We start from the raw sequence: 26750 nt of genomic DNA, 5'->3' as shown, positions 1-26750 counted from the left end.
AAAATCTGTAAAAAATACAAACACATGGAGGCTAAACAATACACTACTAAATAACCAAGAGATCACTGAAAAAATCAAAGAGGAAATCAAAAAATGCCTAGAAACAAATGACAATGAAAACACGACCACCCAAAACCTATGGGATGCAGCAAAAGCAGTTCTAAGAGGAAAGATTATAGCAATACAATCCTACCTCAAGAAACAATAAACATTTCAAATAAACAACCTAACCTTACACCTAAAGCATTTAGAGAAAGAAGAACAAAAACCCCCCAAAGTTAGCAGAAGGAAAGAAATCATAAAGACCAGATCAGAAATAAATGAAAAAGAAATGAAGGAAACAATAGCAAAGTTCAATAAAACTAAAAGTTGGTTATTTGAGAAGATAAACAAAATTGATGAACCATTAGCCAGACTCATCAAGAAAAAAAAGGGAGAAGACTCAAGTCAACAGAATTAGAAATGAAAAAGGAGAAGCAACAACTGACCCTGTAGAAATACAAAAGATCATAAGAGATTACTACAAGCAACCATATGCCAATAAAATGGACAACCTGGAAGAAAAGGACAAATTCTTAGAAAAGCACAACCTTCTGAGACTGAACCAGGAAGAAATAGAAAATATAAACAGACCAATCACAAGCAGTGAAACTGAGACTGTGATTAAAAATCTTCCAACAAACAAAAGCCCAGGACCAGAGGGCTACACAGGCGAATTCTATGAAACATTTGGAGAAGAGCTAACACCTATCCTTCTCAAACTCTTCCAAAATATAGCAGAGGGAGGAACACTCCCAAATTCATTCTATGAGGCCACCATCACCCTGATACCAAAACCAAACAAAGATGTCACAAAAAGGAAAACTACACTCCAATATCACTGATGAACATAGATGCAAAAATCCTCAACAAAATAGTAGCAAACAGGGCTTCCCTGGTGGCGCAGTGGTTGAGGGTCCGCCTGCCGATGCAGGGGACGCGGGTTCGTGTCCCGGTCTGGGAGGATCCCGCATGCCGCGGAGCGGCTGAGCCTGCGCGTCCGGAGCCTGTGCTCCGCAACGGGAGAGGCCACAACAGGGAGAGGCCCATGTACTACAAAAAAAAAAAAAAAAAAAAAATAGTAGCAAACAGACTCCAACAGCACATTAAAAGGATCATACAGGTCTTCCCTGGTGGCACAGTGGTTGAGAGTCCACCTGCTGATGCAGGGGACACGGGTTCATGCCCTGGTCCGGGAAGATCCCACATGCTGCAGAGCGACTGGGCCCGTGAGCCATGGCCACTGAGCCTGAGCATCCAGAGCCTGTGCTCCACAACAGAAGAGGCCACAAGAGTGTGAGGCCCACGTACCACAAAAAAAAAAAAAAAAAAAAAAGGATCATACACCATGATCAAGTGGGTTTATCCCAGGAATGCAAGAATTCCTCAATATATGCAAATCAATCAACATGATAAACCATATTAACAAACTGAATGAGAAAAACCGTATGTTCATTTCAATAGATGCCGAAAAAGCTTTTGGCAAAATTCAACACCCATTTATGATAAAAACCCTCCAGAAAGTAGGCATAGAGGAAACTTACCTCAACATAATAAAGGCCATATATGAGAAACCCACAGCCAACATCGTTCTCAATGGTGAAAAACTGAAACCATTTCCACTAACATCAGGAACAAGACAAGGTTGTCCACTCTCATCACTATTGTTCAACCTAGTTTTGGAAGTTTTAGCCATAGCAATCAGAGAAGAAAAATAAATACAAATCAGAAAAGAAGAAGTAAAGCTGTCACTGTTTGCAGAGGACATGATACTATACATAGAGAATCCTAAAAATGCCACCAGAAAACTACTAGAGCTAATCAATGAATTTGGTAAAGTTGCAGTATACAAAATTAGTGCACAGAAATCTCTTGCATTCCTATACACTAATGATGAAAAATCTGAAAGAGAAATTAAGGAAACACTCTGATTTACCACTGCAACATAAAGAATAAAATACCTAGGAATAAACCTACCTAAGGAGGCAAAAGACCTGTATGCAGAAAACTATAAGACATTGATGAAAGAAATTAAAGATGATACAGACAGAGAGATATACCATGTTCTTGGATTGGAAGAATCAACATTGTGAAAATGACTATACTACCCAAAGCAATCTACAGATTCAATGCAATCCCTATCAAACTACCAATGGCATCTTTCACAGAACTAGAACAAAAAATTTCACAATTTATATGGAAACACAAAAGACCCTGAATAGCCAAAGCAATCTTGAGAAAGAAAAATGGAACTGGAGGAATCAGGCTTCCAGATTTCAGACTATACTACAAAGCTACTATAATCAAAACAGTTTGGTACTGGCACAAAAACAAATATAGATCAAGGAACAGGATAGAAAACCCAGAGATAAACCCACACACATGTGGTCACCTTATTTTTGATAAAGGAGGCAAGAATATACAGTGGAGAAAAGACAGCCTCTTCAGTAAGTGGTGCTGAGAAAACTGGACAGCTACATGTAAAAGAATGAAATTAGAACACTCCCAAACACCATACACAAAAATAAACTCAAAATTGATTAAAGACCTAAATGTAAGGCCAGATACTATAAAACTCTTAGAGGAAAACATAGGCTGAACACTCTATGACATAAATCATAGCGAGATCCATTTTGACCCAACTCCTAGAGAAATGGAAATAAAAACAAAAGTAAACAAATGGGACCTAGTGAAACTTAAAAGGTTTTTCACAGCAAAGGAAACCATAAACAAGATGAAAAGGCAACCCTCAGAATGGGAGAAAATATTTGCAAATGAAGCAACCGACAAAAGATTAATCTCCAAAATATACAAGCAGCTCATGCAGCTCAATATCAAAAAAACAAACAACCCAATCTAAAAATGGGCAGAAGACCTAAATACACATTTCTCCAAAGAAGATATACAGATTGCCAACAAACACATGAAAGGATACTCAACATCACTAATCATCAGAGAAATGCAAATCAAAACTACAATGAGGCATCACCTCACACTGCTCAGAATTGCCATCATGAAAAAAATCTACGAACAATAAATGCTGGAGAGGGTGTGTGGAAAAGGGAACCCTCTTGCACTGTTGGTGGGAATGTAAATTGATACAGCCACTATGGGGAACAGTATGGAGCATCCTTAAAAAACTAAAAACAGCACTACCATATGACCCAGCAATCCCACTACTGGGCATATACCCTGAGAAAACCATAATTCAAAAAGAGTCATGTACCACACTGTTCATTGCAGCTCTATTTACAATAGCCAGGACATGGAAGCAACCTAAGTGTCCATCGATAGATGAATGGATAAAGAAGATGTGGCAATATCTATATATACAATGGAATATTACTCAACCATAAAAAGAAATGAAATTGAGTTATTTGCAGTGAGGTGGATGGACCTAGAATCTGTCGTACAGAGTGAAGTAATTCAGAAAGAGAAAAACAAATACTGTATGTTAACACACATATATGGAATCTAAAAAAAAAAAAAGGTTCTGAAGAACCTACGGGTAGGACAGGAATAAAGATGCAGACGTAGAGAATGGACTTGAGGACAGGGGGAGTGGGAAAGGTAAGCTGGGATGAAGTGAGAGAGTGGCATGGACATATATACACTACCAAACGTAAAATAGATAGCTAGTGGGAAGCAGCCACATAGCACAGGGAGATCAGCTCGGTGCTTTGTGACCACCTAGAGGGGTGGGATAGGGAGGGTGTGAGGGAGATGCAAGAGAGAGGAGATATGGGGATATATGTATATTTATAGCTGATTCACTTTGTTATACAGCAGAAACTAACACACCATTGTAAAGCAATTATACTCCAATAAAGATGTTTAAAAAAATAATAATACCAACAATAAAGAAGGCATACTAAAGAAAAAATGATAAAGTATTAATGAAGAACATAAAACTCCATCTGAGGAAATGGAATGGTGTAACATGTCCTTGGATTGGATGACTCAGTATAATAATATCCTCCCCAAATCAGTATTAAGTTTAATGCAATTCCAGTTAGAATCTCAACAGGGTTTTTCATTTGTTTTCTGTTTTGGGGAATTGATAAAATGATCATAAACTTTATACGGAAAAGTAAATAGACCCTAAAAACCAATAAAACTGGAAGAAGAATACTAGTAAGGGGAACTTGTCTGATATCGAGCATACCTTAATGCTCCTACAGATTGATAGGGTGACAGTATGGAAATAGACAAATAGACCAGCAGAACAGAGAATCCAGGAATAGATCTACAAATGCAGTTGACTCTAATATACGACCAAGGTGGTGTTTCAATTCAGTGGGAAAATGATAGAATATTTAATAAATGATGCTGATAGAATTGGCTATCACCATAGAAAAACTGAAGTTATAACTAGGTTACATAGGTACAAAAATAAATCCAAAAAAAAAAATCCAGAAGGATTAAAGACTTAGATGAAAAAGAACAAAATAAAATGATAACATTCTTAGAGGAAAACCTATAAATAACCTATAATCCTTTAGAATAGGGGAAACTTTCTTCACCAAGAGAGGAAACCCAAAGGCATTGAAAAAGACATGGTAATTACATAAAATTTAAAATGTCTAAAATGATAAAAGTTATAATAAACAATTCAATAGAAAAATTATAAATATGAGAATAAAATGCAATGCAGATGACAAACACCTATACAAAGCTCTTTTATACACGGGTAAGAAAAAAGATAAACAGCCCAAGAGAGAATAACATGAGCTAAGGACATGATTAAGCAATTCAGAGAGGAGTCCCATCCAGTGAACCTACGAATCAACGCTCAAACATACTTGCAGTAGCAAACTGGCAAAAATCAAAAGGTGATACTCTTTCAGGGTACTGTCGGCAGGTATTGAGGAGAAATGGTACTCTTCTGCATTACTTGGGGGAGTGTGAACAGTAACAAGCTTAGTAAACAATTTGGCAAAACTTATGAGAATTAATAAAATCCTTTTAAAACCTTTACATTTTGTATGATGTGAAATTTAAAACCTCTAAGTGAAAAGAAATTGAAAAAATAACCAATGAAAATATGCCACAATAACTACGACATCTTTCACTCTCACATTTCAATAAGAGTTCAGCTAGGTATAAAAGTCTAGACTCATTTCCTTTTTTCAAAAGTACTGTGGAAATATTACTCTGGTGTTGCTATTTAAAACGTCAGATGTGAATCTAATTCTCATTCCTTTATAGATGGCCTGCTTCTTTCTCTCTGGAATTGGTTCGTTCCTAAATTTCACTTTACTGTGTCAAAGTGTTACTATTTTCCCTTTTCTCTCTCGTGTTGGTACCCATTCAATCTTTCTTTAATCGTGGCACAATTTCAGTTAGCAGTTCTTCAAATATTTTTTTCTCTTTTAGAACCCTTATTAATCAGATGTTGACAATTATTCTATTTTTCATACCCTTTAATTTTTTTTTCTTTTTTCCAATTCTTTGTCTCGTCTAATGCCTTCTGGAAACATTTCAAAACCCGCTCCATCTCATTAATTCACTCATCCACTGTATTCACTCAACCCATGAGTTAAGTTTTTTATTTCCATTATATCTCATTGGTTCTTTTTTATAACTTCTCGTCCCTGTTTAATGTTTCCAGTGCCCTCCTATATGCCCTTGAGAATATTTATTAGGATTATTGTGAGTTCTTGTTTCTCTGGCCCCTTACTTCTGCTCTCGCTGGAATTAGCTGCTCTATTTGTGATCTCTCCTTTCCAGTGCTTTACATCAATATTCCTCAAATGTCTCTTTTTCCTATTCCTTCAGGAGTATCAGCTACAGTTTTTATATTAAGTTCTGAGTTCTATCCATATCCCACTTGCTTTTGAGGCATCTCCAGAATTAGACTCAAAGGAGGAAAACCACAATTGCTGCAAGTTCCCCCATCTACACTCTCCTATGGCATAAATGAGATTTAACATACTCAAGAATTAGCCTGATCTTAGTTGTCTTTTCATTTTCAGAAGTATTAGACTATGTCACAGACTCACCAAACGTTTTCCATTTGTTTGTGGAAAGAGTTACAGTGTTCCAGGGGTATGGGAGAGATTGTAAGGACTCAGAATGGCAAGTAACTGAAAAATGTCATTATTTCCAAAATTTCTTGGAACTTAACACTGTGATTGTTATAGTGAATCTTATTTTCCTTCCTCCCCTTCATAGACCTGTATACATTTTTAATTTGACAATTATTAAAATTTAGTTTTGAGGACTTAACTGACCCCTAAGATAACTGGAGAGGCCTCGGGTTTCACAAAGCCAGTTTGTATATAGCTGATCTAAAAATATAATAGAAATTGGTATGGCATGTTTGGTGGAATTATTTCAGTCTTGCCTCCCTGCCTGTTCTTGATATATCAGTATTTGTATCTTACCAGACATCTGTACAGAGGTCTAGCCTTTTCTTTGGATCTGACATTCATTTATTCAACAAATATTTGTTGAACACTTGCCATACTTGTTCTAGTTGTCAGGTGCCCAGCAGGAAAAACACAGCCCCTGACTTCTCAGAGCATTAGAATCTAACAAAGAATCCAGATTGAATGTAGGCTCTGTTAGAGCAAGGATTTCTTCCTATGTTGTCTTCCACTGTATCCCAGGCACCCAGATTAGTGTAAATATTGGTTGCATGTTAAATGAGTAAATTTTGACACTAATTACACGTGTGTTGAATGTTATGGTGGGAAAGTGCAAGTGTCATGGAGTGTATAAACAGGAGGCCTTTCCTGCTCTGGGGGGATCAGGTAGAATTAGTTCTCCAACTGATAGAGCCCTCCCTTTAGAGTGGTTTATGCAGGCTTAAACAAGCAGCACCTAGTTCCTATTCAGGCTGCCCTCCCATTACGCATGGAGGCCTGAACTGTCTTGGATTTTTCAGTATTGATTTCTTTAAATGAGAAGTTAGAGGAACTGCTTAATAATACCGTGTGTTTACAGAAATAAAAGAAAAATCAGTTTAACAATGCCGATTTGTGTTTCTTGCTTCTTGCCTGCCCATCCCTTCACCCCATTTTCTTTTCTAATTTGCAGATGAAGGAGCTTCCATGCACCCTTGTGATGATACATACTGTGGACCTTTCCCAGAATCTGAGCCGGAAGTGAAAGCTGTAGCTAACTTCCTCCGAAAACACAAGAAGCACATAAGGGCTTACCTCTCTTTTCACGCATATGCTCAGATGTTGCTGTATCCCTATTCTTACAAATATGCAACAATCCCCAATTTTAGCTGTGTGGTAAGTACTTGAAGCTGGATACGTGTGTCAGGCTTCATCCTTTTCTAATGCTAAGATGGTTCTATGTGGTAATGATCATAGCAAACACATTGTGTTTGTTCTCATTAGCATTTCATATATACATAATCTCACTTATTTTTCATAATCTATTCAGTAACAATTATTATCCACATTTTACAGATGAGGAAACTGAAACTTAAAGATGTTAAGTCATTATACTAAGAACACAGAGCTACTAAGTGTCATAGCCAGGATTCACCCCAAATCTGGCTCCAGCATTGTTGCTTTTAACCACTGTTCATGCTGCTTCTCCAATACAATCACTTCAAACATATTTACATTCTTACCACAGGTTATTTGGAAAATGTCAGGATGGAGGTGATTAGTATTACAGCTCCGGTCACATATGCAGGGCTGTAATTAACTTTATTGAGTAAACAACTGTTCGTAAATTATGGTCTGACTCAATTAAAAGCAAGTTTTAATTTATAAACGCTATTTGCTTAATGCTACTAAGTCTCTGGGCATGCATCTGACAAATTAGTGCTAAGAATGAACAGCCTTTCAGGCATGAGATTACCTGAAAGTGAAAGAGCAGAGTTCCTTCCTCACCTCTCAGAAACCCAACAAGCTATCCACTATAGGGACTAATTCCTCAGTAAAGTGAGTCCGCTTCAGAGCCTACATCATCTGAAGGCCTATAAAGTTCAAGACCAGGCCAAACTAATACATAGTGTTAGAAGCAAGGAAGAGGGAGGGAGGGAGGAGGGATTGGGACGGCGCACAGGCGGGCTTTGGGACTGCTGTTGATTTTCTATTCCTTGGCTGGATGCTGGTTCTGGATGACTGCATACAACTAGTGATCATTCATTGAACTATAAACTTAAAATCTGTATACTCTTCTGTATGTATTTTAGGCTTGAATTTAAAAGCTTTTATAAAAAAGAAGCATCCTCTCTCTCCCTATACCTCAGACTCCAAATCCTGCACCAGTTGCTTGGGGTTGCGGGAATTCCTGATCTCCATGGCCAGGACCTGGGAAGAATTTGGAACGTGAGGTCAGAAGGTGGCCTGGGGGAAGGCTTGCATTCTGTCCAAAAGAGGAACTTAGTTCTTAGCATTTCATGCAAGAATTCTGAGCAAATTCTCTCTCTTGAGAAATACTGTAAAGGTGGGAGTGATATTTGATAGTGCTGTTCTTCAGCTCCTCGGTGGGTCAAATAGGCTTCTCATTCTTGATGTTATTGACCTGGCAACCTAACCACCTTGTACCAAAATGTTTCTATACGCGAATGTTCAGCCTTTTCTAAATTGGACACAGCATCTGTTTGCATACTCACAACAGATTATATAGAATATGTAATATATTAAAACTACCACATGAGGGCTCCCCTGGTGGCGCAGTGGTTGAGAGTCCACCTGCCGATGCAGGGGACGCGGGTTCGTGCCCCGGTCCGGGAGGATCCCACATGCCGCGGAGCGGCTGGGCCCGTGAGCCATGGCTGCTGAGCCTGCGCGTCCAGAGCCTGTGCTCCACAACGGGAGAGGCCACAGTGGTGGGAGGCCCGCATACCGCAAAAACAAAACAAAAAAAAAACCTACCACATGAGAATATTCTCCATATTTTGAATTTATCTTCCCATCAGGAGTTATTTTCCTTGTGTCTTGGATTGGAGGATGTGGTATGAAGAGTGGATCAGTGGTTCACAACCAATGATGAATTTCCCTCCCAAGGGACACTGACAGTGTTGGAGACATTTTTTGATGGCCACAACAGGGGTGGGGGATGTTATTGGCATCTAGTGGCCAAGGATGCTGTGAAACATCCTACATTGTACAGGACAGCCTTCCACAGCAAAGAATGATTTAGTCCAAACTGTCAGTGGTGACCCATTGAGAAATCCTGTTAGCGGGTTGCAGATAAGCTAAATCGCTAAAACTAAGATTACAGTTCTCAGATAATAGATGTCTCTGAATGTTAGCCAGTAGCCATTAAGTTCTGTTCAACTTGTTCAAAAACATTCCATCAATACGTAGGAGTCTGTGTTTCTGCTAAGATATTTCGGTCACTAAGTTGCTTTAAATATAAAAATATTTAAATAAAACATATACTCCTTACTTAGCTGAGGTCCAATAAGGGAGACCTGGGTCCTTCTGGATGAATGGAAAAAAAGAAGGAATGGACAAAAGGAAGAATCACTTAAACTCTTTTAAATAGGTGCCATCCTGGAAAATATTCTTAGAAAATTTTATGAAGCTTCTACTCTTTGAGGAAGGATCATGTCTAAACCTCTTATCAACGTGCACCTGCACGTCGGTGGCAGAAGTCCAGTGAGCCCAAAAGGCTAAAACTATGCATACATTTTGCGAAAATAGGCAGAGTGGTTATCTTTCTTTTTCCTCGGTAGATTATTTTTCTTGGGTTTAGTCATCTGAAATAATGAGGAACAAAGGTCTCCTTACCAGCAGAATGCAGTCATCTTCTAAATGTAGAAATTTCTGCCCTTGCCATGGAATATCACTGAGGCCATTGGAGAAGATGTTAAAAATCTTAGCACATTCTCCATTAAGATACCTCATTATGGTGTTTACATTCCTTTCTTGTCGGCTCCTGCAAGGAGAATGTCGTCATCAGTGAGATCAATTAATTAATGTCTGCCAGGTTCTGGAGCCTGGTTCCTGAACAGCCACTCACTGTGGCATTTGCTGCAAATGTGGCTTCCTGCTTCCCTGAGGTGAGTGAGGACAGCAGGCTGAAGCCAGGTCCAGCACACAGTACCACGTTGCCCGGAGTGCTTCAACTGATGGATTAAATTATTCACAGGCACCTGGAAATGGGAGAGTTGTATACTGGTTTCAACACACTTCTTTTCCTCTCACTGGTCATACAATACTTCTCTAACTCCTTGCTGAAACTAGTGCTTTTATACCGTTTGAAAATGTTTTCAAGGGTAGTCCGTATCATTCTCGTTCATCTTAGAATATTCACCTTTTAGTATTTTGAAGGTGTTTATTTTTCCTGCTTTTTGGCATTGCTAGGAAGCTCCACCTCAGAATTTCTACATCTTAGCCGCACCTGGCTGAGCTCTGCCACAAGCCTGTGTAACCTTAGAAGTCACGAAGCAGTCTCAAAGTGTTTCCATTCCCACAAGGGATAAACACACAGAGCAAGAGGAGTCATTCTTACTGAATTAAAGCGTTTCTGAACTGATCCAAATGGGTTTTAAATACCTTGAACCGGGCCGCCACTTAAAGATGTATGCACTTAAAGATCAATGAGATTAACTCGATACTGTTGCAGATCTATGCTTATTCAACATTCATGCAAGAAACAGTGCTTAAGTGTCTGTTATACACAGGCACGTTGCTAAATACTATATTTGTAGCTATGAGCAAAACTGACTTGGGCCCTGCCCTGTCAAGCATTTTGTAATTTATAGAAATGGGTGTCTCTGAACTAAAGTGAAGAGAACAGAACACTAAATCAGCCTCAGAAGATGTATTTATCCCAACATAGCCACTCCTTGCTGTGTAACCCCAGCCTGACCACTGAACCTCGCTGGGCCTTCCTTTTCTCATCTGTATATGGAAATATTACTGATCACTGGCTCATTGTGAGAATTAATCAAGGGAAATAATGTGTTCTAAAACATATTGCAAAATGCAGCATGTGACAAAGGGTAGCAATATTATTATTAAATATAGCTATTCACCAATGTGCCTAGCGTTCTCCAAATTGATGACCGATAATGCTCAACGTGTCAGTGTTTCTAAAGGTTTCAATGCAATGATGTAAGTGATAACATTTCTCCATTTAACCTCACAGGAATCTGCAGCTTATAAAGCTGTGAAGGCACTTCAGTCGGTGTACGGCATACAGTATCGATACGGGCCTGCTTCCAGCACATTGTGTAAGTTTCCTATGGATGCTGTGTTGGAATAATCTCTCGAACCAATATCCTGTGTAATGACCTCCCTCAAAAAAAACCCAGAAAATGTGTTCCCCCCTAAAGTGAAAAATTTGACTACCAAATTAGCCAAGGAAGATGGAGGGAGTTTATGTCTGATTAGTTTTACCCTGCTTGACAGAAATCACTGTACCGATTGAAAAAACCCTAAGCAGAGAATATTCTAAGCATGTAGTAAAGACTACAAGGTTGAATTGAGATCTTATGACCGTGCAAAGTACCAAAACGGGCTCCTTAAGCTGTTGTAACTACTGCAAAGGTAGAAATGGGCCTTGAGAAGATAATGTAATGTTTGAGCCCTTGAAGGAGCTTCCCTTTTATCCCTTCCTTCTACCATTCTTGTTATGAAATTCTGTTTCTTACATAACACCTTCAACTGAATTTCCCCTTGAAAGGTAGTTAAAATATTTCTTATTTCATATGAAATAAAGGGCAACCAGGTATATGGAAAGAACTTGGACAAAGAACCAGGAGAAATGGATTCTAGTCTTAATTCTGCCACTAGTTAGATGTAATCCTGACAAAGATATTAGTCCTGGGCTTCAGTTTCCATAACTGTTAAATGAGGAATTGGACTAGATCATTTCTCATGGCCTTTCAAACTCTAAAATTCATTGACTATATGACTTGAAAAATCTAGTGAGAAATCATGTATTTCCGAATGTCTAGCGGCGTTCCAGGAGCTTGCCGTGATCGTATGGTGGTTAGTACTCTGTGAATCTCTACGCATGCATATGAAGGTATATACACACATTACATATATATGCATACATAGTGACATCTGATTATACTTTTTAGTGAGGTAGCAAATTTCTCCTTGATTTCTTTAATTTACCCATCATTATATTCCTAACCACTCACTTTCTTCAGCCTTCAGCAGAAATGCTTGGTTTGTTAATTAACACTGTTTATCATATAAGTTTATCCTAGTAATGGTAATGTCTTAATTATCAGAGGCTTTCTCTTAAGTTCATGATCATTGGTCTAATGCTGACCTTTTTACAAATGTTTTTTAATAGAGCCACCTTGAAAGGGGAAATGTAGTATTTTTAAAAAATCACATTACCAGTTAATGCCAACAGAATATATATTAAAAACATTAAGTTTTTAAAATCTTACTCTCAGTTCACCTTTTCAGCTTGGTATCAAGGCACAGTCATAGTATTATATTTACCAAGAAACTGTTACCATAGAAATGAGGCTGTCATATCACTATGATGTAAGTGTTGGCAAATATTGTCTTTGACTTTGGCTACTATGACTACTATTTGCAGTTCCAGTGAATCTAACTCAGAGGGACAATGAAACCACAGCCTACCTTCTGTCTCCAACTGAAGCAAGGGGGGCCTGGGAAACAGCAGAGTCATTTAATTGCCCTCATCACATAATTCTCTCTCTAACTGGCAAGAATAGCATTAAAAAGTGGTATCATTTGAGTTGGAAATTTTTTAAATAATAAAATGGTGTTACGTCAGGCTGGATAATATATATTTCAGGGAGAAAAGTATAGAAAGAGTCTTCTATGAAAATTCATTTATTTATTAATTAATTATTAAAAGCATGTTAGGCTAAAAACTGCATACTAGGCACTTTGGAGTGAAAAGATGCCCAACGATAACATCTAATATATCCTGAGCACATTATTCAATTTTTGCAACAACCCTATGCAGTAAGTATTACGATCCCTTTTTCAAAGGGGAGACTGAGGCACAGAGTCACGGCAGGTGCTGGGATCAGATATAGCCTAAGCCCTAAAGCACCTGCACTTTCCTCTGTGCTGAAAAGCTGGAGCATGTAAGGTCATAGGAGCCAGAAGGCGAGAGGTACCAGAATGGATTGTCAGCTAAGTTAAATGCTGCTGAGATGTTGACCATGAGGTCTGAGGGGAAAGAAGAACAAAAAAAGGAGATTAGGCCTGCTGTCATTGGTGACCTTCAAGAACAAAGCCTGGTAGAGGCAAGAACCAGACTGAAAGTGGTTGAGGATACAGAAGCAACATACATAGGTTCTCTTTTGAGTTCTAAACCAAAAGGAAGAAGAAAAAGAAGATGGTATATAATAGGATCATGAGAAGGAAGTGCTACAGGAAAGCAGTGCTTGGAGATTTTGGTGTCCAAAATGCAAGATGCAAGGTGGGGTTGTGGAGAGGTTTACTAAGGAAACAGGGTCCTAGAGAAGACAACAAAAAATGGGATCAAACCACACCAAGTGTAAAAGATGAGCAGCATTTCTTCCTGAGCTAGAAGGAGAAAAGTCAGGATTGCGATGTAAGCAAAGGAGGTGATGGGCTAACTACACACGATGAGTATTGGAGACAGTGGTAAAGTGAGGGGCAGGACCAGAACAGAATGAGAAAGGTTCACGTAAGCGAAGGTCTAGAAAAAGGAGCCCAGAGCACCACTGGTAATGGAGAAGCACCACACAGATTAGCACGAATTTCCAACAAACACTTTCTCCACCTACTTTGTGAGGAAGAAGACAGAGAAACTGGACTAGGGATTGAGAATTAGCAAAACAAAAGCTGAAAAGGACTAGACAAAGGGTCTGGTGAGAAATTCAGTGGAGTAATTAACCACGCCCAGCTAGAGAGTTCAATGAAATTATAAGAAGCCCAGGGGAAGTCTGGAAACTGTAGTAAGTAAAGGCAAAGAACAAGTTCATCAGGAGTGAAAAAATAGGGCGAGAAGAAGAAAAGAGGTTTTCTGGGATCAGAATTTCAATATTCTAGACCTTAGAAAAGGAGAAGAACTGAGTGAGAAGAAAAAAAGTCCACAGTGTGATTATGTTTATTGGTGAATAAAGTGAAGGTGGAGAGAAATGATATTGGAGTTGCAGCTAAGAAACTGAGGTCATCATACTAGAAAAGCATTACTACTTAGACTAGCTCCTCAAAGAACAAAGTTTCCATAACTGGCAGAGGCAAGAACCAGACTGAAGGTGGCTGGGATGATTTATGATGATAGCAGGTATGATTTGTAAGTTCCATGAGCTTGATGCTCAGGAACTCAGCTTAAACTGCTCTTGTTGAAACGGTATTTCATTGGAAGGATTTAGTACGGCTTAGTAAGCAAGTACTATATATACATTTTGAAAATTATTCAGACTCTTTAGTGAAGCTGACTTTTTTTTTTTTTTTAACTTTTAGATGTGAGCTCTGGTAGCTCAATGGATTGGGCCTACAAAAATGGAATACCCTACACATTTGCTTTTGAACTACGTGACACTGGGCATTTTGGCTTTTTACTCCCAGAGATGCTCATCAAACCCACCTGTACAGAAACCATGCTGGCTGTGAAGAATATCACAATGCACCTACTAAGGAAGTGTCCCTGAGATGCCCCAAGAGGCAAGTCAACCTCCAGAGAGAGCTGGTTCTGCACAAGAGCTGCTTGGCAGTGGGTGCAAATTGTTTTAAAAGAGAAGGGAGATTACTGAGAGGGAGCTTATCTGGGGACTTTAAAAGGACCTTCTCATGCAATTCAACTCTCTGTGGCAATAAAAAAATGGTGGAAAAAAAATTAGAGTATAACCTAGTTTGTTGTAAGAGAAGCCATCCATTTTCTGCCCCTTTAGAGTCTTATTTGATTAAGCAGGGAGGGGAGATTTTCTAGTTTTTTGGCCTCAAGAAATGTACAAATTGAGGATTCCACTTCAATAAATCTCATGTTCTCAATTAAGATCTAGGCTACTGGGGCATCCTTGGTGGTGCAGTGGTTAAGAATCCGCCTGCCAATGCAGGGGACACGGGTTCGAGCCCTGGTCCGGGAAGATCCTACATGCCGCAGAGCAACTGAGCCCGTGCGCCACAACTACTGAGCCTGCGCTCTAGAGCCCGGGAAGCCACCGCAAAGAGAAGCCCGCGCACCGCAACAAAGAGTAGCCCCCGCTGCTGCACCTAGCAGCAACAAAGACCCAACACAGCCAAAAATAAATAAAATAAAAATATTTTTTAATTTTATAAAAAGATCTAGGCTACTAATGGTGTTTACTCGCTTGGTTTCCACGTAAAATGAAGATTTTTGGAATGGAAAGAAATATATTTCTTAATATAATAAATATACAACTTAATAAGACCTCAGATTATTCACATCATCCCCTGGCATTAGTGCACCAAACACCTATAAAAATGTAGCATGGAAAAGCACTTCTATTTATACTTTGAGAACGCCACTTAAAAAGAAAAAAAAGAGGACGAGCCACACAGTGTTAAGAGCTTTATACTTATTAACAATCTCACCAATTCCTGAAATACTATGAGGTGTACTATGAGGTGGATACTATTATCATCCCCGTTTTTCAGATGAAGAAACTGAGGTTTAAGAAGGTGATATAGACTCCCATTTCCAGGAATATGACAGGATGAGTAACTGGACTGCTAGAAATAACTAAAATTTCAGGACAAAACATAACTTTTTAAAGTCATCTTTAAAACATCGGACAACGAAGTAAGGAAATCCCAGGCCAGGCACTAAGTGAAGGCAGGGTCCTAGAAAGGTAAGAGATACTCTGTTATCCCAAGAGCAACTGTCAAATCAGCTAAGTGCAGACTGATTTTCACAGCATTTTGGAGAATAGTCATGGGAACAAAGCCCAACACTATGTAGTCCAAGGTGGGAAGTCTAACAGCAGGTTCTCCTCCTCCCAGAATTCTGGGATTCCAAAGTGCTAATCCTTCAGTGTCAGGGCAAACTGCAAATAAACCCCCATACTACCTCCAATGGACCACAAGGAAAACTGACCATTTCAGATTTGGGCAAGAGTAGAGAGGGGAGAAATTGCCACTGAGAATTTGGAACCACAAGTCACCCGTCACCCAGGTTTGTGGCACAAATTCAGATTACCTAGATGGTCTGATAAACCTCTAGCCAAGAATTTAATTCTGATTAATCCCAGATTGGTTATACCCTCTAAGTATTTCGTAGAAGCAAATCCTCTCAGAGGATTTATCTGACCAAAACACTTCATGAACACCAGGATAAAGAGAAGAGCCTAAAAAGTTCCAGAAAGAAAAAGAAACGGTCACAAGGAAATGAGGACCAGAGTAGCGTGAAAATTCTCAACAGTACCACTGAAGCTTGAAGCTGATGGAGAAATGCCTTTAGAGGTTTGAGGAAAAATTCTGTCCTAAAAATCAATACCCAGCAAAACAATCAATGAAATGTTAGTATAGAATATAGACATTTTCATAAAACTGAGGTCCTAGATATTTACCTTTCTCTGGAAACTCCTTAAGGATATGCTGTACCAAAATGAGAAAGCTGTAGAACCCCAGGAAACAGGAAATTCAACATAGGAGAAAGGAATGAAAAGAAATCTCAAGATACATAATCTGAAAAAGAATAGATATATAACTAAATCACTTTGCTCTACACTTGAAACACAACACTAAATTAACGATACCTCAGTTTAAAAATAAATAAAATTATAATTTACCTCTCCATTAAAAAAAAACTCAAGATAATGGTGAAGGAAAAAGTCCCACTAACAGCATATGCCAGGTTTAGAGAACAACTAACTTGAAATAGGAGGAAGAAAACTAAAGACTTTAGATGAAGTTCTCCAAAATAAATATGAAACAGAACACTTAAACACACTCAAGGCAATTTACTTATATCAAAAATTTAAGGATGAGTTAGTAATAAAAGCATGGAAACCAAACAAACCAAAAAGAATAAAAATTTAAAAAGGCAATTGTTAAGTCTGTTGAAAACAATGAGTTATACAAGAGAAGAAATATAGCCTACTATGTGACTTGCCTATAAATAATATGTATATAGTTAAAATGTCAGCCCTAAATACTGATTTAACCAAAAACTGTGATGTACATATGAGAAGGATAGAAAGAAGTAAATGTATGTGAGAGGAGGGGGGTGTAGAGTTATATCCTCATCTGCCATATTAAGTCAATAAACATCTAAAAGCAAAAAAAAAAAAAAGCAGTATCTGTATGTTATTTCAAAATAAGAAAGTAAGTACTAGAAGACCTAATTTTAATGATTAAGAATTACTGGCTAATGAGAGGGACCCGGGAGTGAGGAAGGATGCAGCAGGGGACTGCTGCTTTTAATATAAGCCTAGTCATATTATTTGACTAGTTTTTAATTATGAAAAATATCATGGAGTATATTCCTTTTAAAAAACTCCCAACTATTCACCACCCAATCTTTTTGACGTTTATAAAATATACATTGTTTCAATTAAAAAATCTAAATTAAATTTAAAAGATTAAATAAGATTATCTGTGGAATGCATAGCATAGAACCTATACTAGACAACCAGGAAATATTAGTTTTGTCCGTGTTTTACAAATCTAATTTATCTTGTAGTCTCAGTTATATATTTGCAGGAATGGATCTCATGGAGGTTTGAGGCTTAGTCCTGCTAAGGGATACTACACCTGGGAATTTAAACTTCAATTCATCCCATCTGGCAGTAAATGCTCAAAAATGATCTGGGTTTGGGGGTTGTTTTATACTACTTATTTCTACCCACAGAACAGGCGAAGGCCAAAGTGTCCAGAAACAACCAGGAGGGCCAGAGGCTTATGAAGACCACCAAGAATGGGAAGAGGCTGCTTCTCAAAGGACCTGGCAAAGATGCACACAATCAACTAGAGTCATCTGGCGGCCTTCATGGATCCCTGAGGAAACTTTCCCCTTGACTGGAGTGTGCTGTGTGGCCCCTGCTCTGTTAGCTGTCTGTGTCCACATCCTTTGCTCCCGTCTATTGATGCCTTTCCAAACATTATCACTCCTGTAGCAACCAAACAGAGTCAGCTCTTGAATATTCAGGGAGAAAAAAAGAATTTACAGATAATCCCAAAAATTCATTTTTCATTGTATTTAAAATTTCTACCTATTCTATACCCTCTGCAATAAGATCTGTTAGCAAGTTAATATCAAGAACTTAAATTTTATTATTTATCCCTGCCCTTCACATAGCGTAGGTGCTAAAGGTAATTTTTTCAAAGTGAAAACAAGGGCAATAGGAAATATAGAATCTGAATGGTCCACAAACTAGCCGGGTATATATTTTATTATCCACAAAGAGATTCAAGATGAAATTTTGCCTTGATGAACCTCATGTAAATTCTTTTCAGTGCTTATTCTCACATTTCAGTAACACTATATTTTACAGCTCAAGTTCTATAAGTGGGTATTTTAATATTTATAGGCTATTTTCACTCTTAATCTCTTTAAACTAAGCTACAAAACATACTGTTGGGTGATTTATGTTCAAGGCACTCTGCTAGGTGCTGTGTATGAGGAGGTGGAGACAAAATGTGTTCGATTTATGTCTATACTTGCTTAGGAATGTAAAAGTTAACTTCAAACTAAAAACGGCACCTGCATTTTAAAAAATAGTTTGACAAGATACATCCCTCACTTTTATTAACAGTAATTTTGTGAATTCTGGCTATGCTGAGTTGTAGCTCTCAGCTTGGCTTTAGTGAGTGTTTTCATTTCCAAGTTCTGCCAAAACAAAGCATCACAAATTGGGTGGCTTAAAATGACAGAAATCTGTTGTCTCACAGTTCTAAGAGGAGAGCAGTCCAAAATCAAGATGCCAGCAGGGCCATGCTCCCTCTGAAACCTGAAGGAGAATCCTTCCTTGCCTCTTCTTAGTTTCTGGTTGGTTGCCAGAAATCATCAGTGTTCCTTGGCTTACAGCTACTTAACTTCAAACTCGGCCTTCCTCTCACATGGCCTTCTCCCTGTATGTGTCTGTGTCGTCACATGGTGGTCTTCTTATAAGGCCACCAGTCATATTGGATTGGGGACCCACCCTACTTTAGTATGACCTCAACTGGTTCCATCTGCAGTGACCCTATTTCCATTAATAAGGTTGCATTCCAAAGTACTGGGGGAGTTAGAACTTCAACATATCTTTTGGAGGGGGGGGAGGTAAAACTCACCCCAGAACAGTGAATAAACATCCTGAGATACCGATGTTAATGAGCCTGTTTACAGAGCCAAAAAGCGGTGAATCTTGGGAGTTCCCTGGTGGCCTAGTGGTTAGGATTCCGGGCTTTCACTGCTGCGGACCAGGTTCAATCCCTGGTCAGGGAACTGGGTGATGCAGCCAAAGAATTAAAAAAAAAAAAAAAAAGTGGTGAATCTTGCTTGAGTTTAATCTTTTGTTCTCAAGGCTGTCAGGGAATAGATGCAAATAAAACATATTTTTTAAGTTCTAACACTCCCAATGAGATTGTTTTTGATAGACTATTAATGGAAATAGAATGATCCACTATTTATAGTTTACTTTTTTAAGTATTAAAATTATAATTCAAATGATGATTTACTTTTCTTAACATGGGAAATTTGTTCATTTTAGGTAGGGTTGTATATCACCTTAGTTCCCGATAATGATTTAGGGCTGCTGCATCATAAAATGTATTTACAACTAAATTATACTAGATCAAATCTAATTGATTAAATCAGAATTCTGTGCAACGTTAATTAAAGTATGCTGTAGATTAAGCAAAGTAATTACCTGAGCGACTGCATTTAATGGAATATTTTTATGAATCAGAATCCTGCATAATAAACCTGAGAACAGCTACACTGAATACCTAATACATTTCACAAAACAAATTGCAGTGAGAACTGCTAAGACATTTGAACAATGCACATGAAAATAAAGGCAACTTGAAGTTCTTCTAAAGCAGACTCTTAGTTCTTCATTTCCAATGTGCCACCAACTCCCCCACCATGTTTTTGCAGTTATGACTTTTAGGACTCTTTCCCCAGTGGATGCCCTATGGGAGTTTCTGCCCTGGGCATCCATGCTTGTTCTAACAGCCCAGGCTTGGGGAGAGAAGCATATCAAATAACTCAAGATGTTATAGCGTATAAACTCTGGAGTACTATTCACCTTATAATTTATGAGTTCACCTAAGAGGATAGCTTCCCACAAAACACTGAAACAGTGTTCTAAGTTTTAAACTGACCCAAGAGTAAATGCTTCTCCAGTTGGCAAGAATTAAAAGGTAATAGGAACACCCAGCCCCTCCATGAAAATGAGCCAGCAATTCAGTGTACATGCTCTGGAGGAAATAATTTGAAACAACCAAATGACTGGTGTGAGGTTCAGTTACTGAATTTCTATTACAGCTATACTTCTGGCAGAAGTACAGATCCCTGCTATCCTAGGTAGAATTCTTCAGTAATTTAAAGATGTATTCAATATTGTAAGGGAGGCTATCTGATATCTGCTCAGCAGAAATTGTGTTGCTGGCTGTATTCAGATTCAGCTGTCTATCTAAAGTAATATTGGTCTGAAATCTTGTGTAAGGTTTTCATTTGGTAGAGCAGCAGACACGAATAGACACTTTAATGGCTTTGTGCCAGGGTCAACAGAATTTCATAAAAGAATGAATATTTGAAGTGTCACTGCACCTGGCACCAACTATCATGGGAGATACATGAGGATCCCAAAGAGGTAGCACTGAGCTAACCAGGAATGTCCAAGAATCAATCAATTTTTTGTGACAATAATAGTAACTCTGAATTACTGTTAATTAAAGAAATAATTCTGTACTGGGAACTTGAAATCAAATTAATTTTTTTTAGACTCATGAATACTAGCCTTTAGTTTTCCTTTAAAATGCTTGGGGGTCTGTTCCTTTTATCATCTTTAGCTAAGCTGCTTTTATATAGACGACTTTGAGTCACAGTCAACATTTCAACCACAGATCGTATAGCAATCTGCATATTTTTTTAACCAATTAAGTATTCCAAGTATTTTTAAAGTATCACTACTAAAAGTGTTTCTCTTATGCCTAGATCCATTCCCCTTCTTTTAAGGGCAAAGAGAACTCTAGATTCGCCTGTCTTAATCTCATTTCTCTGCCTCCCTCCAGGGTAAGTTCTTCCTTGGTAGACCCGTTCTTGTGTTCTTAAGCTTTTGCGATGGGGAATTGGGAAGAAAGGACAGGAAAGCAGAAGTGGAGCAGAAGCCTCCTTAGACAAATGGGGACTTTCCCAGGGACTTTGAAGGCAGGAGGTACAGGGCAGCTGCCCTTTGTAGGATGATGGATAGAAGAGTAAAGAAGGAATTTTAAGAATCATTGCTGAAGATTATATATGGCTTTGGGGGTATTCAAAAAGACTTTGAGGGCTTCCCTGGTGGTGCAGTGGTTGGGAGCCCGCCTGCCAATGCAGGGGACACGGGTTCGTGCCCCGGTCCGGGAAGGTCTCACATGCCGCGGAGCGGCTAGGCCCGTAAGCCATGGCTGCTGAGCCTGCGCTCCGCAACGGGAGAGGCCACAACAGTGAGAGGCCCGCATACCGCAAAAAAAAAAAAAAAAAAAAAGATTTTGAAATTACTGGGCCATATTCATTTGAATATATGAATATACATTATTTGAGAATGAACCATTTGGATCCTAGTTTTATAAACATTAAACCGTACCGGCTGTTTATTATAATTTTTGTGTGGCTAGCACCTTAGAATGCCCTTACCGTGTCCAGGGAATATGAAGTCTTAAGAATCCTGTCTTCCCAAGATGGAGCCCAGAAATAAGCCCAATATCATTTACAGAATACAAGCATGTGACTTAGGCTGCCCTAATAATAATTCAGTTGCATAAGATAAGCTCTCGAGATCTGTTTACCACATCATGGCTACAGTTAACAATACTGGATTATACACTTAAAAATGTGTTCAGGGTAGATCTCATATGTTCATAACAATTTTTTTTTAAATCCATATAGGAAATTGTTTTTTAAATAAAAAGAAGAAGTGAGCAACTTGAGGAAGGAGGCACCACACAGAATCCGTATGGTGGCAAAAATAGCAGCCAACCAGACAAAACTAAGATACACGCACCCCTATGTTCATAGCAGCACTATTCACGATAGCCAAGACACAGAAACAACCTAAATATCCATAGACAGAGGAATGGATAAAGATGTGGTACATATATATGCGACGGAATATTACTCAGCTATAAAAAAAGAATGAGATAATGCCATTTGCAGCAACATGGATGGACCTAGAGATTGTCATACCAAGTGAAGTCAGACAGAGAAAGACAAATACCATATGATATCACATATATGTGGAATCTAAAATATAACACAAATGAACTTATCTATGAATCAGAAACAGACTCACACACATAGAAAACAGACTTGTGGTTGCCATGGGGGAGGGAGGGTGGGGGAGGGATGGATTGGGAGTTTGGGCTTAGCAGGTGCAAACTATTATATATACAATGGATAAACAACAAGGTCCTACTTACAGCCCAGGGAACTATATTCAATATCCTGTAATAAACCATAATAGAAAAGAATATGAAAAAGAGCATATATATATATATATATATATATATATATATATATATAGGGAGTTCCCTGGTGGCACAGTGGTTAAGAATCCGCCTGCCAATGCAGGGGACATGAATTTGAGCCCCGGTCTGGGAAGATCCACATGTCGCGGAGCCACAAAGCCCATGCGCCACAACTACTGATCCTGCTCTCCAGAGCCCATGAGCCACAACTACTGAGCCCACGTGCCACAACTACTGAAGCCTGCTCACCTAGAGCCCGTGCTCTGCCACAAAGAAAGCCACTGCAACGAAGAGTAGCCCCTGCTCGCCGCAACTAGAGAAGGCGCATGCACAGCCACGAAGACCCAACGCCACCAAAATAAATAAACTTATTTTTAAAAAGTTTAGGTGGAAAATATGTGGATTAAATTAAAGTTTTAAAAAAGAACATGTATATATAATTGAATCACTCTGCTGTACAGCAGAAATTAACACATTGTAAGTCAATTATACTTCAATAAATTTAAAAAAAAATAGGAGCCAAACTCATGCTTCAGAAACAGCAGTGGGGGGCAGGGGTAACAGCAATGTAGGCTGTGGTTAAGCTCTGCAGGCCTGTTCTGCAGCCTGTAGTTGGACGTCATCCCCAGCCTCTTAGCTTTGAGCTGGTTCTCCCGTAAATATTTACATAAAACTCCTTTCCTATTTAATCAGCCAGCACCAATTTCTGATGCCACACAAAATGTTTTATGAAAACTCTTTTGCGTTACCTATGAGAAGAATGGCTCAGTTTTCCGAAGTTACTCTTTTATATTTAGCCCAGGCATTATTTACCACATAATGTTACTTGTAGATTTTGATCAGTGGCTTTTAGTTCAGAGTTAGACTGTGTTTCCAAAATATTAATGAAAATGCCATGAGTAAACCATGGAATAAGTTGTGTTCAAAATTCCAAATGTAATGGCTCTCGTAAAGAGAGGGCCCAATGAGACAAGATGTTTGGCTTTATATTTAGAAAAGAGTAAAGATTCTGATTAGCAGTCCAGGGTCTCTAAGTCATACTCCAGAGGAGTCCTCCTTTAATTTTTACCTGTACGATAGGGATAACAAGACCGGTATTACAGGTATATTGTGAAGGACCTGAGCCCCACATCATTCATACCAAGCAACATTCTCTAAATTTTACAAATATATAAGAATATAAGCTAGGAGATGCAGGCAAATTTTACTAAGCCAAGGGGTGAAGGAGAGGGGAGGGGTGGTGGATACTAATCTAATCAAAGCTTGCAGAGATCTTCATTGATTATGGGTAAATGATCATTAGGATTCCACCGTGATCTACTTTTATCACAATCAAGATACTGAACACCTTGTTTAATGAAAGGAAATTCTTTTTTTCTATAGCACACTGTTGACAAAGTAAGTCAACTTAGAAAAAAAATATTCCAATAACTATCTCATCTAAAAGGAGGAGAAAATTATTTAAATATAGACTTTGATGGGAAGAAATCTCCCTATTTGGTACTCCTGGGGTAATAAAGATTTTATTCTTGAAAGCCTAAACTAACAAGACTAAAATAGTTACTGAATACATTTACCATTCTGCATATATGACAAATAATCAATGTGCCAGAGCAAATCCATGTCCAAAGGAATTGGCGTGTTTACCCAAAGGTTTATTGAGCAACTACTCTGTGCCTCCTGACAAGGTGATTCACAAGCAAAATCATAAAGAAGGTATAAAGTTGTCATCAATGCCTTTTCTCTTGGCAACTTCTCTGTCTCCTCTGGATACCCAGCTCCCTCTGCTGCCTCCCACTGCTCAGGAAATCCCATTATCACCATCACTATCCCCAGCTGAAGCACCCATCTCTGGCCTGCCTTTCCAGTTAGGTCTCAACCTCTAGATTTCTCTCCACTCCTTTTCCTAACAAGACTGACCTCTCTGGTGTGTCCTGGAAGAAAGTGCTCTTATCTTTTGGAGGATTATTAGCTCCAGCTACCATGACAAAATACCACAGACTGGGGCTTCCCTGGTGGTGCAGTGGTTGACAGTCCGCCTGCCAATGCAGGGGACACAGGTTCGTGCCCCAGTCTGGGAAGATCCCACATGCCTCGGAGCAGCTGGGCCCGTGAGCCATGGCCACTAAGCCTGTGCGTCCGGAGCCTGTGCTCCGCAACGGGAGAGGCCACAACAGTGAGAGGCCCACGTACCGCCAAAAAATAATAATAATAAATACCACAGACTGCGTGACTTAAAATTCATTTTCTCACAGATCTGGAGGCTGGAAGTCCAAGATCAAGGTTCCTGACTTGCAAACAGCTACCTTGCCTTTCTTTGGTGCATGGTATGGGGCAGGGGAGAGAGACAGAGAGAGGAAGCTCTCTGGTGTCACTTTTCATAAGGACACAAATCCTACTGGATCAAGGCCACACCCTTGTGAACTTATTTAACCTTAATTGCTTCCTCAGGGGCGCCATCTCCAAATACCTCCACAGTGGGGGGTTAGGGCTTCAACATGAATTTATAGGGAGTGGAGACATACAAATATTCAGTCCATAACAGACAGGAAACGGTTAACTCAAACACAACACATGATGAAAGGATTTCAACCCTCTGCACAGAATGCACCTTCTGGCAGGGAATAATTGCTTAATAACCATGGGAAAGAATTTCTAACAACTCAGGAGGGTAAGTACAGCCTGCACTTACCACATGCTTCCTGTGTCTACCCGACTCCACTGGGTGCAAAGCACACTCTCATCCGGTTTGCAGTTGTTTTGCTGTTCTTGCTTCTTCAGCGTGGGTCATGAATATGCAGTAAACCCCTCCACTGGTGGCAGGGCATGTGGTCACACACTGCATCCCCAGACCTTCAGGCCACGGGCCATTTCTGGTCCTGAACCATGCCAGGGTTTCAAGTCCACAAATAAAAAGGAGGACACCCTCTCCCCTGGTCTGGAAGTACACCATACAGCCATGCCTGGATTGTATTCAAAATTTTCTAAATCATTTATGCTTGTGCATACACAGCAAGACACACAAACTTCCATATTCTTGGCCTCTAAGTTTTTCCTTCTATATTTACCTGCCTTTGGGGGAATTAAATTACATTATTTTACCATGTAGTAGATACAGATGGTATTTAGAAATCTTAAAGGTGGGAGAGGGTACCCGGCTGGCGGCCTCAGCCCAGATCTCTCGGCGCTGCAACCCTGCGCCTCTCCCGCCCTTGTCTCAGTCTCTGCGGCCCCAAGCACGGCGGAGGCAGCAGAGCTGTGGGCCACTGTATCTGGAGCAGAAAAATTATTATGCCTCTGTTCCCTTGGGACTCATTAGAAATTGGACAGTGACATCTTCTGGGATTTAGGCTGCTGTGTGCAGACTGGTGCCTAAAATGGAAGTAGATATTAATGGAGAGTCCAGAAGTCCCCGACTACCCTGCCCTTGCCCGTGGCTGAGGTGAGCTCCTGGGAAAGGCAGAGGCAGAGAAGCCCCACTGTTCCAGCGCTCAGTGCTCGCCGATGCACCGGACTGTGTCAGGCTACCAGATTCTCCACGTGGACTCTATCTGGCTGACTTCACGACTGGTGAGGAACTCCCGAAGTTAGCCCAGAAGTGCACCGGAGGTAAAGAGAGTAAGGGAGAAGCCGTGCCTTCCTTGCGCTCGGAACAGCTGGATGCAGGACTTGTGTATTCCTCTCATTTGTATAAAACCAGAGTAGGTACTACCTGCAGTAGGAGATTCCAGCTGTCAATGGCAGGAGGCGAAGGCGGATGCCCAGCCCAGGAGACAAGTGCACTAAATCTTTACCTTATGAACCTTAAAAAGGCTCTCCATGGGCCTCTGCCACTTTGTCTTCTTAAAGGTAAGAGGGCTCACTCCAAATCTCTGGACTATCTCAATCTAGATAAAATGAACATCAAGGAGCCACTGACAAAGAAGCGCTACAGTACCAGCTTCAACACTTAACCCTCAGAGGGGACTGTGTGTTTGCTAGGAATAATACGTGAGTGACTTACAGAGAGTGTAAACCAGTTTAGGTCAGACTACGCTTGGCTTGAAAATTCCACTGTTGTACTCTGTACAGGACTGTTTACATTATAGATGGTTAAATCAACTAAGTGCTCCTGGAACATAAAAATTGGATCAAATTTTGAATACAGGAATGAAATCACAGGTACTTGAGGCAAAATCATTCTAGAGCACGCAACTGCAAGGAAAA

At 39.5% G+C, this 26750-nt stretch overlaps 1 protein-coding gene and 1 pseudogene across 1 annotated transcript in view; both read left to right on the top strand.

The window, feature by feature from the left end:
* Positions 1-14584, top strand: part of CPA6 (carboxypeptidase A6) — a 264226-nt gene extending 249642 nt beyond the window's left edge. The window contains exons 9-11 of the mRNA XM_065895615.1: positions 7081-7283; positions 11110-11194; positions 14397-14584. Of these exons, the coding sequence (XP_065751687.1) occupies positions 7081-7283; positions 11110-11194; positions 14397-14584 (476 nt within the window). The remainder of the gene's footprint in view (positions 1-7080; positions 7284-11109; positions 11195-14396) is intronic.
* An 11337-nt stretch (positions 14585-25921) lies between these two features.
* Positions 25922-26538, top strand: LOC136137341 (macrophage immunometabolism regulator-like; annotated as a pseudogene).
* The last annotated feature ends 212 nt before the right edge of the window (positions 26539-26750 follow it).

The sequence above is a fragment of the Phocoena phocoena genome, chromosome 17 (assembly GCF_963924675.1).
Source record: "Phocoena phocoena chromosome 17, mPhoPho1.1, whole genome shotgun sequence".
NCBI lineage: Eukaryota > Metazoa > Chordata > Mammalia > Artiodactyla > Phocoenidae > Phocoena > Phocoena phocoena.
Note: the sequence above shows the minus strand (reverse complement) of the source record. Positions and strands in the feature narration are given on the sequence as shown.